The 20,494-nt window shown below is 43.0% G+C and overlaps 1 protein-coding gene across 1 annotated transcript in view; it reads right to left on the reverse strand.

The window, feature by feature from the left end:
• Window positions 1–306: 306 nt before the first annotated feature.
• LOC149172583 (glucan endo-1,3-beta-glucosidase 8-like) overlaps window positions 307–20,494 on the reverse strand; it is a 43,513-nt gene continuing 23,325 nt past the window's right edge. The window contains exon 2 of the mRNA XM_089424348.1: window positions 307–1,816. Within this exon, the coding sequence (XP_089280474.1) occupies window positions 709–1,816 (1,108 nt within the window). The 3' untranslated portion in view covers window positions 307–708. The remainder of the gene's footprint in view (window positions 1,817–20,494) is intronic.

The following is a 20,494-nucleotide window of genomic DNA, read 5'->3' on the forward strand; positions in this document are numbered from 1 at the left end:
ATATGACTCCATACTAACATTAGCTTACAGCAAAAAAAAATGGTGTGGAAACTAATTGTTGTAGTAAAAGGAAGATGATAATAAAAGGTCAACAATTTTTCACAAGATCACAAAATATTGTGCTTTTCAGACTCAAAAAACATGGACATCCATGTAGTAAACATTTTTCTACAAGAAAACATCTGTCATTCTCAAATACTGACCACTTGTAATCCATAGAATCATTCATTTGTACTCCTGTTTAGGTGAAAAATCTTCCTATTAAATAAGGGATGAGTTTCTTGCCAACGCCATACAACGGAAGAGTGGAACAAACATATAGATTATCATGTATTACCCCAAGGTGGCTCTGAGGATCCAAAAGATAACGACTAGAATGCAAATACAAAGAAAAAGCCACCTTCAAGACTGTAGTTTAAAATACGGTCAGTGAGGATTCTGCATTACGTCCCCAAACTACTGCTGCTATTAGTATATATTGCCTTGGATCATGTAATGGGGCTCTTGGGGAAGCTTGCCTGACAGATTGGTCTGTTTCAAGTAATTCTTCATGAAAAGAGTGGAAACACCTGCATATAACTATGATCCTACCTATTCTACAAATAAATTAGCATATTGATATCAGGATATCTGTAAAGAGGGAAAAATAAATAAGGTCTAGAATACATAATTGCTAAGAATCATAGACGAGCAGAGGTCAGTAAACAATTATAGACAAGTAAAGGCCAGTGAATACATCATAACTATCCACAGGGCCAGCAGAAACTTCCTTATATTCTTGCTTACAACAGATGCAGACGAGTCTCTTATCCCAACAACGAAGCGACAGTCTGCAATTGATGGATCCACAAATGTTATCATTCCAAGACCATCAAAGTAACAGCTCTCTTCTGCTTGATTCTGCTGTTGATAGTAGCTATTGAAAGCATAAGATACATTTGCTATTTCTCCAACCGTATTGCAAGAGCCTCCATATAAAAGTGTCGTGCAGTCAGCCTTTGAGCATGCAAGCTGGACATGAGTTGAAGCACTGGACAGGTCACGGTAGGAATTTGCAACACACCACCTTGAAGGAAGGTAAGGAACATTCACAGCATTCACCAACTCTTTAGATCCTTGACCCAAGTCAATGCGGTACTTAGCCTGTCCATCAAATGTAAAAATTCCCCAGTGTCTTTCAAAGTTCCCAGGCAAAACACTCTTTTGGCCCTCATCTAACAGACCGAACAAATACACTTCCATTGGTGGAATGCCAGGTCTGAGAGGTGTTCCCTTGTTGCTTAGTATATGGTTAACCAAGCCCTGGTTGAATCTTTCTGCATTGCTGATGTTTGCAGCAACAGCCCCATCAGTTGGCCATCCAATTTCTCCAATAATGATTGGCATTTGCCCAAAGCCAATTCTGTTTAGGGCTGCCACAAGTGTGTCAAGATTTCCATCGAAAGCATTGGTGTAGACATTGCCTCCATCAACTAATGGATGAGTGCTATTCTCAAAGAAAGCATAGTCTGCAGGAAAGTCTGCATTCCCATAAAGACTTAGGAATGGGTATATGTTAACCACAAAAGGAGAACCATTCTTACTAAGAAATGACACAAGTTGGACCACGATCTGGTTTATATCAGGCCTGAAGGCTCCTTGGGAAGGTAGATTAGACTGATAAACATCTGCATTGCATGGAACCACAACTTTCACTTCACTCACAAGATTTGCTTTTGCCAGAGACTGTTGCACATTGATCACAGAAGGAAGTACAAATGCTTGAAATTGACCTTGGTAACTCATGAGAAATGGTTCATTACCAACTGCAATATACCTGCATGATACAGTCAACAGTCAGAAACAGCACGTTGTAATGAATTTAAAAATTTCAACTTGTAGCAGATGATCACGAGTTATCAGTGTAACCTAGAGGTCCAACAGAGCCCACCGTGCTTGAATTTTTGGCAGTTAGGTGATTCCAGGAGAGAGGAACAAGGGTGCTGACAGCAAAAACAAGAACAAAATAAATCTATCCCAAAGAAAATCAGCCTCTACCATTTACAAGGCTTTGTTTTAGCTATCCATGAGATGGAGGGGCTCCTTGCAGCTTCTAGAGCTAGGAGTTTGCCAAGGATTCTTTTCATGCATCTACTGCATCAATTTTCTGATCTCATTATCTAGCATTCCCACCAAATCTCCACTTTTCTTTGGCATATTTTCCTGAATATTTACACTTTCATAAAAATATCACAGTTGAGAAAAAGGGATAATTCATGGGACCAGTCCATTTCTCTTGGGCTGCCTGCTGCCCTATCATTCTTGGCAGCTAATGCTGAGAAAAATGACAGTAGGCTCCATGGTGCCATATCCTAAGAAATTCTTCCAAATTTGCAGTCAGTAATTTTAACCTTCTCCTCTTCAGATAAAGAATTTCCATCTCCTCAGGACAGCATTAAACGCATATTTCAAGAAAACCATGTACAAAATATTTGACAGTCTAAAATATAGCAAAACACAGGTCTGCATGCATAGTAGAAGAAATAAATTATACACATTCATAAGGGTAAAATTCTGCAAATTCTGCAGGTGAATGGACAAAAATTATATAAGGATATCAAGTTTGAAAACAACTTGAGTCCCTGTATAAGGCATCTCCAACCCAAGCTTACAAAGTATAACAGAGGAAACGTAAAGGCATGGTGATGATATAGCTGGTCGGTCATTGATCAGTAATTGTATGGCCTATGGCCAAAACGACTCACCAACACAGATTCTAAAATGCAGAATAATCAAGAACATAAAACATTTTCTAGAAAACCTGTTGTGCATTAATAGTGACTGTCATCTCTTTAACAAGTCAGTGTTAACAGAATTAAGACTCAATTACACATACAAAGATAACACGAGATACCTTGGAGAAACCAGTATGGGAAAACTCCAGCTTCAAAATGACCATCTTGCTTTGGCTATTCTATTAATGGTGCTTTCATGGCTATAAGGCTGTCTGGCTTTAAAGCTCAGGAAATACACAATGCAAAGAGAATGTTGCACTCACTGTATCAAGATCTCTTCCTCAAACCAGTGGTTTGGAATTTGTATGTCACACTCTCTGTCCTACAAACTGCACAGAAACAGTGTCAATCCGACTTGTGGACAATCCTCTGTTTTCCCTCTGCTTACTCTTCAATACCTTTTCTATTAGAACTTCCCATCCAACCTCTTCTCTTACTGGTCAGCCCCTTCTTCCATCACAGGATTCTTCCTTTATGCTTGCGCTCCCAAGTATGTGGAAGGCCAATGACTTTGTATCCATTTCCAGAACAATACCCCAAGATGCAGTTACAGTTTGCCCAGCTCAGCATTTCAAATTCTGCCAAAATCATGTGCTTCAGGTTTTCCTCAAACTGCCACATGGCAGCTTCTTCTGATAGGTGGACTGTACACATGTTGCTATTCTTTAGTGCCATGTTACCTGCTAGGTAGGCTACACTTTCTCTTTGCTTTCTTTGTTGTACTCTTGGCATTACCTAGGAGCTACTTTTGCACTCCCACATTGCATTCACACTAGATGTAACTTTCAGTCCCACTGATCTACTTTTGTGGTTATTTGTCAGACATTAATAAGTTTATCTTACCTTATCTTTATCTATATGAATATCTGGAGGCTTTCCTTCTTGATCATAATGGAAAGGGTGGAACCTTTTGTATCTTTGGTATCCTTAGCTATACTGCCCTGCATTCCACATGCATTGAAGAGTGTAGGATATGTAAGAGCTCCAGATTTGAGTGTACATTCCTCCATGTGGCCTAAAGCTTCACAGCCCTCACACAGAATGAGTGCAAAATGCAGGAACAAAAGCTCCAGCTTTGATTGTCCATTCCTCCGCATGGCCAAGAGCTCCCAATCCTTTGCATCAAATGAGGTGTGTAGAATGCAGAGGTAAGAGCTGCAGCTTTGATTTGATTGTCCATAGCTCCACCTCCCCTTGCCTTAGTATCTTTGAAGGCAATCAAGAACTTCTACAAAGCATTGAATAAGGGTGTTCAAGCATGGTTGACAAGGATTCATAGCACAAAATTTAACCTAAGAATTAATGATTTAGCCACCTTGTCTTTCAAGGATCCATTTAAATTTTTATCAATCTTATGTTTTTTACCAATCATAATTGCAAAAAAGTCAATAATTGGTTTGTGATGATATTCTCTATTAATCAGTTTCAACTGCATTTACATGTGGTGTTGTTGGTGTTTGATGATACTTTTGGGCCACTGTTTAATAATTGTTACCAAGATGATGTGCATCAAGGCAATGTTTTGTGGCCCTTTGATAATTACTACAACATTCCTGTTTCAGTAAAAGATGCCAATCTGTCAAAGGATTTCTAATATATTTACGTCCTCTATACATCGCTCAATAGGTGTGAAACACAAGATCCTATGTAAAGGCAACATATCTTTGATCCTTGTAAGAGATGAAGGTGGCTAGGGACTCTCCCAAATCAACGAATAAGCAGCATACATCAGCTAGAGACTATGTTTGAAGTAGATATCCACATCGGCCTTGCTCTTGACCTACTCCTCATCCCCGAATTGGCCCATGGTTTTCCTCAAAAGTCGGCCTGTTTTGGATTGTTCACACCATGTTGACTTCAGCCCAACAAGGAAGTGTTATGAAAGCCTATTTTGTATTTGGTCTACCCACGCCCATGGCTCTGTCCACCTCAGCTCTTCTCCCTTATCTGCAGACCCTACATTTCCTTCCCGTGGAACCACTCTTCCACCCCCCAACTTTCCTCTTCCCCATCCCACCCTCTTATCATCTCACCCCTCCTTCATTTGCGACATGTTTATTCCAACAGGGAAGCCTAAGCTAGGCCAAGGAGGACTGTACAAGTTTCCAGCATATGGGTTCTCAATAAGAAGGAAATAAAGTAGCAACCCAAGGTAGCCCTAAGGACCCAGTACTATCTCCACAGATTTGGTTATAATGGTGGCTCAACTCTAAATTTTCACTAAGATAATGAAATAGCTGCAAACTGAGTTGTTGTCCCTCTCAAACCGAGTGGTGAAGGCGGAGTCCAAGAACTTGATTCTCAAACAATTGCTAGTTGAAAATAAGATGCATGATGCTCTTCATCCCCTAGTGATGGCTTACACAATGAGATTTTAGACCTCAAAATAAGATAAGAAAAAAAATTTAATGTCCAACTAATTGTAATGTTCCCAATTTTGATTTTTCATCTGAGGTGGGTAACAGGGAGACTTGGGATGGTGCTAAGTGTTACCCACCATTTTGTGGGTGATATCCCTAGGAGAAAAAATTTCTCCAAGATGGTCCTCAGCCGGCAGCCAACAGCCCCTTGCAGCCACCAACTAGCTCGTTGTGCCATTTCTCCGCCACCTGAGCCAGCCATGTGGTCCCTCACCCATCTGTCATGATCGTATGTTTGAAGGTGGGCCTCCTGAACCTAAAGGTATGCCTTGTCATTTGGTAATTGAGTGTTGTAGTTTGCTTATCATGGATACTTCTGGGCATGGATTAATGGGGGGATTCGGCGGAAAGAGTGGGCTAGGTCTGTGCTCTTGTCCCCTAGACCTCTTTTGGATGTTAACCTTGGACCCTAGTCCCGTGGGATCTCTTTTACTGACCTTTGGGCTTTAGGGATGGTACTACATGGGAAACCCTGATTTTGGTTGTGTGGTCCCACTCCCTCATCCACATATATCACTCCCCTTCCACTCATTATAACCCCATTCATCATTTCTCCCACCTAGGTCCACATTCCTCCACTGGGTCCACATAGGGTTAGCCTTCCCCCTCCCCTTGCCCACACCTTGGGTCGGGCCTGGAATGATGCCCCGGAGGTTGATGCAACTGAAAAGAAAAGTAAAAGCATAATTGGTCACATTCAACAGAAAGATGTACCACAAAATGCAAAAGATGGTCGGGACAAACATTTAGCATGTGGGCAAAAGCCAATACATGAGCTCTACCCCATCATCATGGCCATCACCTTAGTTCCTATAGGCCCTAGATGAGCCTCCTTTATCATTCAGGAACCCATGATTGTCCCAACCCCTGGTAGGCAATGAACCGCCCTACCTTAAAGGGGGTATCCACTGCTATATCTTACACATCATGCTCTTATCCCTTGAGCCTCGAGCAGTTAATTAAAGAAAAATCATAAAAGGCAAAAGGCATATAAAGAAGGGTGGAAAAATCAAGGTTGGGGCACCTCATGTACCACGATTGCTCCCTCCTATACATTATATACCCAAGTGTGGGCTTCCCTTTTACTAACTACCCTTGTACCCCAACATGTGGCCCAAGGCTTCCCCTTTCACTCCCTACTCCGTTCATCTCTTTATCACATGCCACCACCCTTTGAAGGATGTACCTTGGACATACTATCCCCTTTAAAAGTAGAAACCACCTAATAAGATACTTGGTTAACCCCATTTGGAGCTTGGAGACATTAGCACATGCCAAAGCCCATTATGGAAGGGCATGCCATTATGAAGTGCCCACCTGTTGTCCATGGTTTGTAAGCTCTTTAACTCGATTTCCTTAAATGACTTGTTGTACTAGAAGGCTAGGGGACACATTGGATCTTATGCAGGATTGCAGATGGTCTCCATATTGGGTTTGGTCTCCCTATACAGGGTCCTAACCCTCCAGAGGGCTACATTGGCAAATGTAGGGTGTGTGTAGAGAGCCATGGGCTCCCACAGTAGTAGACAACATTCCATGGATCCCCAGAGATGTTCAGAGATTGCTCGAAATTCACCTATTGGACGAGGAAGATGCACCTGGTTCACCATGCCCAGTCGGCCCCACAGTTGTACCATGCACTTGGCAGATGACCTAGGACCTGTATGTTGATGTGGCATCACTTACACCATCATCTGAGCCCTTGCAGATGGTCTACAGGCATCTTCGATCTATTTGGAGACCCATGAGGTTACTTGTGTGCCCCCACACCCATTGGGAGCACCACAGGTTTATTATTTGGAGAACAAGGGGCCAACCCCTTGTCCACTACTTTTGGGAGTCCTATTCATCATTATGGCACTTATGGACTTCATCAGGCTTCTTAGAAGGCCCAACGACATGTATTATTGATCATTCAACCTCTTGAGAGGCTTATTCTTTTGTTTATGAGCTAGTTTGGTGGGCTTGTCACCAAAAGTTAGTTATTTTGCACATTATTTTATTTTAGGGGCTAATGTAGGCCTAATTAGCTAAATCGAACTCATTAGAAGTGTATAAATACAAGTGATGTGAATTCATTTTATCATCATCACTTGGATTTGGAACTAGTATCTCTTTAGAGATTTTCGCTATCCTTCTTGGAGGACGAATTTTTGGAGCATGGAATGAATTTTGATGTTTGGATAATTTTCATATGTCTTGGAGCTTCTTGATGGCAAGTTTTTGGATGGTTGGATATATTCTTATACATGTAAGTACATTTTAATGTTATTCTTTCTTTCTAATTTTGTCACATACATTGTTGCTGGGATTTCACTATACTAGGGCTTATTTGTTGCATCTCTTATGCGAAGTTGTGGAAATTTTGTTTCTGGATAGTGAATGCTTCATGTATGGGCCATGTATAATGAATGAATGTTCCTAGGGATGTTTCATTACTGAAATTCATCTTGACAAGCCATTTATCTTGCAAAACGAAGTATAAAGTCTTTGAAGTTGCTTTTGTTGTTGCCCTAGTGCTAAGCGAAGTTGTCTTTGAGGCCTCCTTGACCTAGAAAATTCAAAGGTCCATAGTCATAATTCTACTTGACTCCAATCTCCCCAAAGGATTAGGCACTGGTCCACCCAAAGGTGATCACCTTAAACCAATTTTCCTTCTCCCTTGTCCTCTTCTCCAAGTCTAGTCCTCTAAGTCACCCAAGGCATCAATTATCTCATGATCTAGCCATCCAAATACTTTGATTTTTGGTCCACAACTGCACTGGTGTGTCCTCAAAAAGCCTCCGAAATACATGTGATTCCGACAATGGGGTCTTGAGATATCGCAAGCCCTAGCTCGAAGAACAATTCTTGACCTTGGTTTCCCTTAGGCTAGAAACCTCACTAGGATCCTTGCGTTGCCTTCCATTGAAAATCCATTCCTTGATCCCTTTCCCCTCCCTAATTAGGTCAAGCATATCATTGCTTGCTAAATCCTATCCCCTTGACCGAACCTCAGGTCCACTTGGTCTTGTGTGGTCCCACACACTATCAAGGCTAATTCTTCAAAGATCACCTGGAACCCAAGTTTCCACAAGAATTCTAGGGCTTAGGAATCTCCTTTATAAGACATACTCAAAACCTAACCCTAGAAATTTTTCCCAAGCCCTTCCTAGAGAACCTTCCATCTTGTCTTCCAAGACAAGCAAGCCACATATTTGAGCCTGTCTTGTGAATAGGCTTTTAGGATCACCCCTCGCCCTATCATTGGTCCATCCATTTCGTGATCATTATCATAACGAGTCTCCTCCCATTAGTGAAAGTTCGCAAAGAGTAGGGAGCCTTAGCCGAGATGACAGTGGGTTATCGCTCCATTGTTGACCTTAGCCTAATAGTAGCCCTTCAAGGATCCCCTTTTAGGACCCTTGCTAGTTTGAGCGGTAACACTAAGCATAGCACAATTTTATAATGCAAGTTTTGGAGATGATTTTTGGCTTGAGGGGCTCATCAGGTGAAAAGACAAATTACAACTCAATGGAATGTGGGGGCCACAAGAGAGAGAATTCAACCAAGAGGGGTGTGCACTTGTGGAGAGTGATAGAGAAAAAGGGAAGTGTGCACTTGTGGTAAGGACGAGAGAGAAAGAGAAAGAGGGCGAACTAGTGGAGAGTGGGGGCCACAACGGAAGTAAGAGGCTAGGAATTATAAATACAGCGAGGGGGCTCTCATCTGCATATCTTGCATCACTTTAACTTTCATCACTAGTTCTCTTGAGCTGCTAAGCCAAGACAACCCGTGTTGTTTAGCACAAGGATTTCCCGAGCGCAAATTCCACTCCACCTTCAGTGAACTTTGAGTGTCACCATAGGAGAGCGGAGAGGAGTCCATTTAGGGCTTTTCCAGGAGCCACAATGCAAATCATTTATCATTTGGTGCGTGTTTTTCCCAGGGCACAGGAGGAGAATTTCGTGGGACTAAGAAGAGCCAGCAAGAGTAAGAATTTGGGCCAAAGATTTTACAAATAATTCAGCCACAAGCAGGGGCAAGTTCCTTATTAAATTGTAGGGGTGATTCGAAGGGAATTCTTGGGGCCAAATCTATTATTTCCCAGCAAGTGCGCATGAGTTCCTGAGGAGTGAATTCACAAGGGTTTAGACGAGAATTGAGGAGAGATAAGAGTTGGAGCTAGGATGTATTTCTCAGAGGAGATTTTCAGGAGTTTTGGAAGGCTTTCCGGGGTGGATTCAGCATGTATTCAACAGAGCATTTCCCAGCAGGGCGAGTTGCTTGACAGAGGGAAGTTCGCACTCTTTAGGGGTGGATAGGTGATGTTGGATTCAACCCAAATGATTTCTGGGTTTTTGTGGGTTTATTGAGAGCAATCCCTAGTTAATTTTGCAAGATTTTTAGGGCAGTATTCAGGCCAAAAAACCATTTTCCCTCGGCAAGGCATTTACTATTCAGTCGGTAATTTGCATCACTTGGTGGGCTCGAACTTGGCCTGGAGTTAAGCCAAACCATTTATGGGCTTTTCTAAGTTTCTTGTGAGGAGGTGATCTACAAAGTTCCAACTCATTCCAGGCATTTTTCTTAGCAAAATCATCAGTGCCATTCAGCAGCCAACAACAAAATTACTGAGGCAATTCACAGTTCAGTTTGGGAGCCTATATATGTTCTAAAGAAGAGTTGTATCACCTGGGTTTTGCCTAGCTTGCATAGCAGGCCCAAGTTCTATCATTCCTTGCCATTTATGTACTCAGATTTCTATATTTATAAAATGGCTCAGTTGTTTGGCACATTTTCTTGTGTATTTTGATGTGTATGTTTGTAATTCGTTTATTGTTGTTGCTTCCTTGTATATGTCTTTGTTTATTGTTGTAAAATTCAATTTGGAATACTATAGTGGCCAGTTGTGGGGAAGCTAGCAAGTTCATGGAAGTGTTAGACATGCATGAACAATGATTGGTGAATTTATGGGCACTCCAATGACGCAAAAAGGGAGTATGCAGGGAATTCGAGATGGGATTTGTAGGAACGGTGAGATGTTGGCCCAGTTGAGGAAGATGATGGACCAGTACCATCTTCCTCCTTATGACAGAGACACTACAGGTTCACATGCCACGAGGGTGAATCCATTTACACCATGTGGGGAAAATCAACAGAATCAGGGCAACAGACCTCCTCAAGGAGTGGGCAGGGGCAGTTAGGGGTGAGACCAGGAGGCATTTTTGCTGGTGGAGACCAGGCCTTAGATGTCAGGAGCCCGAGGAGGTTGAGCATGAGGACACGTAGGATGGTGAGGAGCACATCAATATACCTAGTGTGGCGTAGGAGTCACCATTGTTGGAGACCTCTTTGATAGCACTGATTGACACCTTGGTGGAGAGAGTAGAGCATACACCTATAGAGCCATCTGTTGATGAGGTGCCATCCCTAGATGAGGTGCCATGAGACACAGATGTACCCCGAGCCATGATCGAGTTCCCAGACGGCACCCTCCTACAACAGCATGGAGAACACATAGAAGGACGTGAGCTAGTCATGGAGGAGAAATCTGTGACTCATGTTGAGACCATGGTGGAGGAGGACGAGCAATCATCTTTTGGGCCAGCCACTGATTTAGAGCAGACAAATGCACAGACCATTAGCAGAGTTGCAGTACCTCTAGACAGTAGCTCTCTTCAGGCTTATATAGATGGTGCTTGAAGGATTGCTAGGCCACCTGTGCACAATGGAGAGAGAGATGCAAAATTACCTCGACAGAGTTTATGTGTCGACCAGATCAGTGAGATGAGGCAACATGAGTTGCATATGGGGCAACATTAGCAGGATGGGGGACTAGTTCCGTGTACGGGAGTTCGTGCTTTTGATCCTTTCCTTGGGGTTGGATGGCAAGAGATTCTGAGTTGGTACCTAGTGGAGAGAGCTAAGCATATGGGGTGTTGATTTAGGGTAGCCTCGGATGTGCTCTAGGTCTCAAATTTTGCAGGGAGGTCTGGGCACATGTATTTCATCAAACCCAGAAAGTGTTTTGGGAAATTCCACCCAAAAACAATTTTATTAAAATAATTAATATTTTTTAATGGGACCCTAAGTCTGAACTTAGGAAATTAAAAATATTAATGGGTATTAATCTAATTGTGGATGTAACTTCTAGAAGAAGACAAGGATCAAGCTAAAATGATCTTAGCCATTGATTAGCTTTTAATCTGGGTCATTGAATGTCAACGAGGAGATTATTTAAACGAGCTTGAGGGTCATTTGGAAAATACACTGAGAGATCAAGAGATCGAATTTCTGAAGTGAGAAGTTCTCAGGAGGAAATTCTGATCGTGGAGATATCTTACAGAGAGGGGCAATGAGTATCTGGAAGAAGGAAGTTTTCCTGGGCCAAAGAGTACAAGGAAGAGAGAGGGCAAAAATGACGTCCAGAGAGAGGCAGACGCTGGCCCACGCAGAGCTGACGCAGTGGCAGCGCAAGCCTTAGAGGGAGATTGAATTCCTACTGAGGAAATCGAGTTTCAGCATCCGAGAGCCGGGGTGTGAGACCGGGAGGCAGAGATTCGAATTTTCTAGCCAGCAAAGGGTCCAGAGAAGGAGCAGCGTGATACCCAACAGGGGTGATGCAGGAACTGCATAGGAGTGATGGAGTTTTGCGCAGAGGCTCCAGTTCAGCGTGATCAGACTCAGATTCTCCCAATGACAAGGTGAGATCATTTCACCATTCATTTTTTCCAGTTTCTCTCTGTATCAGATTGCTAATTGAGCATCCAAGAATTGTACTCAGGTTTTCTCCTGCATATTAATAAAACCCTCAGATTTGTTGCACCGGTTTTCCCGCATTAGGTTTTTCCGAGGACATTTGTCCAAAAATAACAGTGTCAATTATGTTGTATTTTCTTTCTTGCTCAGACTCTTGTTTCCGCATATAAATTAATTAAGTGAAGGTTGCAGTGTATGTATTTCGATATTTGTCATAGGAAACTGCAAGTTATTTGTTTAAAGGAATTTAACAAATAGGAGAAATATCATCAGTTGTTGCAGTAAGGATTATGGTTTAGGAATTTTCACATGGGGTTGGTCATAGGCCAGAGTGAGGGTCAGCAAGTGCGTTCAGGCATCAAGGATAATGAAGGCCCAAGTTGGCATTAGTATCCAAGTGGGACTATGTTGTGGCTAAATCTTGCACCTGCAACACAAGTATAGCAAGAGGCAAAGAAAGCTCCCTAGAGACAGCCTATGGGTTGATTGTAGACCAGTGCCTAGGACATCTTAAATAGAGGAGTGCTTGTAAGATGGTATGAGAGGGGTTTGCAGCACTCCAATTGTCACGAAATGAAGATGGTGGTAAGAGGGTTTGGTTCAATATGCCTTTAATGAGGGAGATTCAAGCCAACTCATGAATCCAGATGTTGGGGGTATATGGAGCAATCTCAAAGAGAAATGGTTTCTTCTTCTGGTGGCCTACACATGGAAATGAGACAGCTTGAACTAAAGTTGAAGTGGTGAAGGAGAGGGGGAGGAGAAGGAGGAAATCAAGTGCAGAGGGTTGTAATAAATAGAGTCCTCAACCACTGTATTTCAGCAGAAACATGAGAGAGTAAGAAGGTGGAATGACAGCAATAGGGGGAGTTGATGTAAAGCTTTAGGCTTGCATAGTAATGGGTATCAATCTCTGTTCAATAGTTGAGGTAAGTCTGAGCCACCACAGGTACTGTAAGCTACTCACAGACACGAGTAAATCTGAAGGATGACAGGTACTGCATGCATAAAGATAACAAAAGTAATTATGTGGTCTCGCACAGGTACTCTCTTCTATTTAGCAGTGAAGACAAATCCATTTATCAGCCAGAAACATAACAACTGCCTTAACATTGTTTTAAGGAAGAAATACAAAATTGGAAAGAGGTTACAAAAGGGAAAACTTACTGCACATTAACATGTTTGGAATCAATCAGGAAAATATCATTTATCTCAGAGAAGCCAATAACCAGTCCATACATTTGGCAATGATATCAGTGAAATCCCATGAATACAGCAAATTGAACCAAAATGGCATCACAAAATTTGGCCCTCGCAGGTCAAAATATCTGAAACCAGCCCAGAACCAGCCCCCTACATAATATTTTTCCCCCTTTTTATAAGATAGGGGTACTGTCATTATAGTTTACAAAAACGATCTGAGCCCAAGCCCCAGTTGTCATACTAGACTAGCTGTCTCAGCTCTATGACAGGCTTTGTTGCCCCCAAAAAGATTACAACGGGATCAAATCCCTTTCTTGAAGAAATACAGAAATAAATGCACAGAGAAGGAGAATCGAGAGAGAAAGGAGGAGGTGTCCCCTTGCTGCTTCAGTGGAGGCCTCAGAAGGAGCCATGTCCCTGTTGTCATAGACTCTTTTCAGTTGTTTTGAGGCGGTTCATTTATACATCAACCGACTTAAGTCAATTCTACCATTAAAATGCCTTTGGTGCTGACTGATAGAGGCATGTTGCAGGCCATCTTTCTTTAAATGCGCCCATAATCCTCGTAAAACGCCCAGCGGCCGACTCATCCATCTTTCAAAGGCTCTGTGCAATGTTATCAGCGTATCGCGGGCTTTTAACCATTTGAACAAGCGAACAGGCGGGCTGTTAAATCATTCAAACAGGTGAATTGGCAGGCGCTTTCAATTGAGTCTTAGGCCCTCTTTGTTTCAGCCCATTTTATGAATTTCCCCATAGGAACACAAGCAAAGACCGGTGGATTTTCCTTAAAGTGCTTAAAGCTTTCAATAAACACGCGGTGGGCCTTTTTCTTTATATCACAATAAGTCCCTTATCGGTTGATTTCCTGGACTCGAAAATTTTATAGGTCGTCGTTTATAATATATCGCGTCCAGGACCCTTCCTCATCGCATCGCAATCATCGATAACCCCGAGACCTAACGCCGCCAATCGACGATAACCTACTGAAGTCATTTCTGATGTCATCACTGCCACGTGTCACCCTGTGAGTGGTGCCATGTGGCACTCGAAAATAGCCCTATAGGACCCCTAAAAATGCCAAAAACGAGTGACACGTGTCCCCCTGCCACATCATCATCCATACGTGCCACGTCATCATTGACATCACCCGCCACATCAGCTCTGAGGACCAATCAGAAGCCGCCACATGGCCCCTGGAGGAGAGAGAAAAAGGCCGGTCGGGCCTTGGTTTTGCCATGCTTTTCTTTGTTAATGAATTTCTCAGCCCCCCGACGATATTACACTGTATCACAATCGGCCCCCCCTGCTAGCCTTCAAGACTTAAATCCCGTCGATCGGCCGATAAACGTGGTGCCCTGATATGTTGACGCCGATATATGATATCGACGGATCGCAGTTTCTACAATCGCCTATGTTCTTTGCCTCCTAGTCCCCGTTGATACCAATATGCGCTTGCGATGAACTGTCCCAAGTCCCGATTGCGATTTTTCTTCAACACTTGCCATTCTTGGGTTTTCTGAGCTTTCTAAAGGGATTCTTCAACAGGCCCTAACTTCTGATCCAGGAACCCTTTTTTGGACTTCTATATACCACCAGAAATCTCTTTCCGAGCACTACGCACTGGAGAGGGTCTAGTTTGGCTCAGACTGCTTCTGTGGCTAAAAATTTGGCATCAAACATCACTGCTATTTGGCTTCTAAAGCCACTGGTGACTAAAAAAGCAGTGAGTAACAACAGACTACATACCATTTACTAGATACGTAGATTAACTACGGCATTGGTGGCATAGTAGACCCAGCGTTCGAGCACACACATTCGCTAGGGGAGTTTCAGTCAGCACCAGTGGCCAATCAATTTGTGAGGGGACTCCATCGGTCATCTTGGTATGTTGGTTGTCCATGGGGTCGCGGGATGATCCACACACCCTGGAAGGAGATTGTCAGAGGAGGTGGCATTGGCAGGTGTTAAATTTGGACAACTAGGTCCAAACTCCATGTTCTGATGCTCAGATTAAGAGGCTAATATTTTTGTTGGATTCCTCTTTCTGAGAGGTGTAAAATCCATATAAAAATAGTCTTAATCCGATGAGCAGAACTTATATTGTGAATTTATTATTCTTAATAAATTATATGTGCAAGATCAGCCAATTTTGTAATGTAGGCTCACATGCCCAACAGATGTGTCACACACCCTCATTGATGGATATATATACAGGAAAAGTTGGAGAGAATTTTATCACAACTCAACTCACATCTTCCTCTCTCATCTTAGAGAGTACGCTACCTGGAGGACGAATTTCAGCCACACGTGGGAAGGACGAAGAGGACAGACCGTATGGATTTTCTGCTGCTAGGGTTTCGCAGAAAATTTGACCAGCGTTGACTTTGGTCAACGCTTGGTCCAATCAAGCTGAAAATTGGTGGAAAGTTCGATTTTTGAAGGCCGTACTATCTGGCACAAAAATCGAGGTCAAAGGGTTGACCGTTTTGCTGCTGCGTTGACTTTTAGCTTGCTGCCCCTGCATTGACCTTTCAGGACAGCGTTGACTTTTTGTAGAATTGACTTGGGTTGACTCATCTACTAGTTGGAGGGATCTTGTGACACATCTGGGCTAGCTGACCAAAGGAGACTTTGCTGGTTGAAGCATCCTGTTGACCGCCGAAACGAACACACACATTTTTCTTGTTTCTGATTTGTCTTCTGTAAGATCTGCTTATATGTTCTATCTGCATTTTGCTTAACTACTTGTATGATTGCTGTGAGAAAAGTGAAATTGCTCTTAGCATAGAACATCCACAAAACTTTACATGGAATCAGAGCTGAGGTGAAGACAAACTCTATCTATAGCAATCATCATCGAAGTCAATGGATGCCTTTGTGTCGCTGTACATAGAGGATTATATACGCTATCAATGATATACGTTGTAACGGAAAGATATACAGCGCAGCTGTAGAGGATATGTTTAGGCAGTAAAGGAAGCCGCAGTCATAAGGACATGAGGCTGCAGTCATGAAGAGTCAAGTCGTAGTGATGAAGAGGTATCTGCAGGCTTAAGGCTCTGGCCAAAGTGCGAAGAGGAGTATTTCTGTGTCTTTTGTTTATGATCTGATTGGCCAAGTAAGGAAGGAGGCTAGCTGAGCTTGTAAAGAGGAGTTCTGAGCATAAATGCAAGGGTTATTCTCTATGCACAGGCCGTTGAGTGATTTTGAGTTTTACAATGGGACAAAAGTCTGTTTTGAGAGGGCCGAGAGGCCCAGCAAGGAGCAGGAAGAAGGCCGCAGTACCCTTGACCATCAACGTAGGAATTAAAGAGGTTTGAAGGCTGTATAGTGGGCTGTCGTAGAAGCCACAGAAAGCCCTAACCAGGGCCGAAATTTCAGGGTCCTGTGCATTGGTCAAAATGTAGTTGTGGACAGAAATATGACGTCTATCACAGGTATGTGCTTGTCTTTTATAATGATGAATTTGCCAGATACTATGGTCCAGATTAGACAGTTTGCAATTCTGGTATAATGGGCTGTAAGAAGATGCTTGGTAAAGCTCCAAGTATAGTCCCTTGAGAAGGACAACAAGGGTTGTTAGAAGGTAGATGATTTGGAGTCTTAAAAATGGATATATGGAAGAGCTTAAGGGTAGTCAAGTGGGCTTATTATCAGACCCCATCTTCTGTACGTATGACAGTGAAATATGACAATATGACAGAGTTTTTGACAGTGATCTTCTGCACTCATTGTAGTGTCACTTACTCTTATAACAGTTATGCATAGCAGTGATATTGTTCTCTTGACAAATGGAGATGATATATGGAAGAGATATTTGTTCCTATGACAATAATGTTTGGGCAGCGACTTTAGTGATATTTGGACAATGTTTCTTGATGTATGGAAGTGATTCTTGTATGACAGTGATTTATATGGCTGTGATGTGACAATGATATATAGGACAGCATGATGATGATGCATAGGCAGCATTATAAGATCATGAACATGAAGGGCTGCCTGATTTTGGAAATAATCATAAAGGTGTATGTAAGGGCTGAAGGAAAACATACAAGGGGACCTTTCCCCTCAAGTGTCACAAAGACATCTGAGATATTGCAACTGGTCCATTCTGATCTTTCTGGTATGTTGCCTGTAACATCCCTGGGGGGATGTTCTTACTATATGACATTTACTGATGACTTCTCTCGCAAAACCTGGATATACTTCTTGAAAAAGAAGGATGAGGCTTTCATGTGGTTCCGTACCTTCAAAGCCTTGGTGGAAAATATGACCGGAAAATCAAGATTTTGAGGACTGACAATGGCACTGAATATGAGTCAAATGAGTTCAAAGACTTCTGCAGAGAAGCTGGCATTAAGAGGGAGACTACCACTGCACTCTCTCCACGTGTTTGGGTTTTGTGGACAGAGAGATCTAGAGGAGAATCCGCAGTTCTAAAGAGCCCTCATACGCTGTCCCAAGAGGCCCTTACACGCTAAGAATAGGAGCCCTAAATCTGCAGTATATTGGGCCCTAAATCTCTGTTTTATTGGGTGCAGGTAAGGGCATTTCCAGTGAAGGAAGAGGGGACGTTTAGGTCACTCCTATGACTGTTTTGGAGTGAAAATTAACCAGCAGAAAGGCCTCAATAAAGGAGACAAAATTCTGGGTTGATTTGAATATTATGTGCGGGCTGGAAACTCTGTTTCAGCAGGCCGTGGGTACAGGAAGCCACCTGTGGTAGGCCGCAGGCCCTTACCCCACTGAAAAGGCATTGCGTGGGACTGTTTTGGGGCTAGATTGAGCCCTAATCAACAGCGTGGATGCAGAGGACTTATACAAGGGTAGCACGTAGTTTTTGAAGGCTGTTTGGTGACTTGGTTAAGGGCTGTTGCAGCATATGGATGCCCTAACCAGTCACAATTAGGAGCAGCAGCGAAAACAGATTGGAACAACAATTTATGCCTTGTGTTGGGTCAAGGAATTTGATCAGTTTTGGATCAGATGGTTGGGCAACCTGTGGGAGCAAATTTGGAGGCTTGATTGGGTGATCGTAAGCCTCAATTAGTGCAGATCTGACTGTGTTGTAGTGTTGCAACGTGATGATGCAAAGGCAGCATGGGTAGCATGCAGCGTGATGATGCATAGACAGCAAAGAAGATATGAATCTCCACTAGGAGTATATTACAATGAAAAGACCAGATCTGTCATTCTTGTTGATTTGGGGTAGCAATGTGATGCTGTATAATGAGAGCAACATTACAGTCATTGAGGTGCAGATCCATGATGATTGAGAATTGACTATGACGATATATTTGCACCTGTGGCTCGATATACCACCATCCGATCCATCATAACCCTTGCTGCTACGCAAGGATGGAGTCTTCATCAGATGGATGTCAAGACCGCTTTTCTGCATGGTGCAATAAAGGAAGAGGTGTATGTAGAACAACCTCTGGGATTTGAAGTTCAAGATCGAGACACTTATGTCTGCAGGTTGAAGAAAGCCCTCTATGGGTTAAAGAAAGCACCCAGAGCTTGGTATGAGAGGATGGATAGTTACTTGATGAAGCTGGGCTTCACTCGAAGCAATGCTGATCCAAACCTTTACTTTAAGGTTGTGGAAGGAAAGCCTCTCATTCTAGTGCTGTATGTGGACGACCTCTTCCTGACAGGTGGTGACCCTCTCATTCATCAATGTAAGAGGGAGCTTGCTGCTGAGTTCGAGATGAAAGACCTAGGACTGATGCACTATTTCCTAGGCCTAGAGGTCTGGCAGAGACCTGGAGAGATTTTCCTTTCTCAAGGAAAGTATATTGTGAAGCTTCTGGAAAGATTTGGGATGGTGGACTGTAAGTCCGTGTCGACACCAATGGAACTCAACTTTAAGAAGTTGAGTGGCAGCGCTGCAGGGCCTATCTTGGCCAATCCTACTGAGTATCGTCAACTCATAGGAGCTTTGATGTTCTTAGTGAACACTTGTCCGGACATATGTTTTGCAGTGAATACTTTGAGCCAACAGATGGTTGAGCCTCATCATTTTCACTGGGTTGGTGCCAAGAATCTTTTGAGATATCTTCGGGGCACGATAAACCATGGGCTGAGATACACTGCCGGGAGTGTGATACTCCGAGATATACTGATGTCGATTGGGCTGGCAGTGTGGTGGATCGTAAGAGCACATCTGGATGCTGTTTCAATCTTGGTTCTGCTTCGATCTCATGGATGAGCAGGAAGCAGAAGTCGGTGGCTTTGAGCACCGCGGAGGCCGAATACATTGCTGCTAGTATGGCCTGTTGTGAAGCAGTTTGGTTGAGGAAGCTCTTTAGTGAGCTGTTCCAACATGTGCTAGATACCACTGTAATACTCTGTGATAATCAGAGTGGGATTCGTATGACTGAGAATCCTGTGTTCCACGACCGATCCAAGCATATTGATATCAGGTACCACTTTATCCGGGATATGGTACAGCGAGGCGCCGTAAGGCTCGATCATATAGGAACTGATGAGCAGGTCGCAGATATTCTCACTAAGCCCCTGGGGAAGGTCAAGTTCCTAACCTTCCGTGAGAGTCTTGGTGTAGTGGAAAGACCCTATGATGTGGGTCCTGTTGGACGATGAGCTCTGGGAGCTCTGGGGGGCTTTGGGGATAGCTTCTCGAAGCTATAAGCACTCATAATGCTTCTGCCCCACCCTTGTGATTATTGAGCTGGTTCGCCACTCATTTAATCTGTGCCCCGTATGCATCCTACCCATTGAGTTCAGGGCTCATGGGAAGTACCTCTCATTTGGCCAATGAGGTGTGGAAAAGCTAGAGACTATTAGCAAAGACTGATGGACGCATCAGAGATTGCCGTACTCTCTATCTAGGATGGCATGGTCCAACCTCTTGATCTGGGATCAAGATTTGTGAGGTCTGGGACCTCTGGACTGATTATGTCAGTCGGGGAATGATGTCTTTGTGACTGACCCACTTCTGTTCTGAAATAAAGAAGCCAGCAAAGCAAGTTTCGGCGGGATGACTCACGATGTTGATTGCACTAATAAATGGAGTTCTCCCTAGTTGAGAGGGAGTGTTAAATTTGGACAACTAGGTCCAAACTCCATGTTCTGATGCTCAGATTAAGAGGCTAATATTTTTGTTGGATTCCTCTTTCTGAGAGGTGTAAAATCCATATAAAAATAGTCTTAATCCGATGAGCAGAACTTATATTGTGAATTTATTATTCTTAATAAATTATATGTGCAAGGTCAGCCAGTTTTGTAATGTAGGCTCACATGCCCAACAGATGTGTCACACACCCTCATTGATGGATATATATACAGGAAAAGTTGGAGAGAATTTTATCACAACTCAACTCACATCTTCCT

Source organism: Pinus tabuliformis, chromosome 4_2, assembly GCF_031772625.1.
Source record: "Pinus tabuliformis cultivar Carrire ecotype Pingquan chromosome 4_2, CPIR1, whole genome shotgun sequence".
NCBI classification, from domain to species: Eukaryota; Viridiplantae; Streptophyta; class Pinopsida; order Pinales; family Pinaceae; genus Pinus; species Pinus tabuliformis.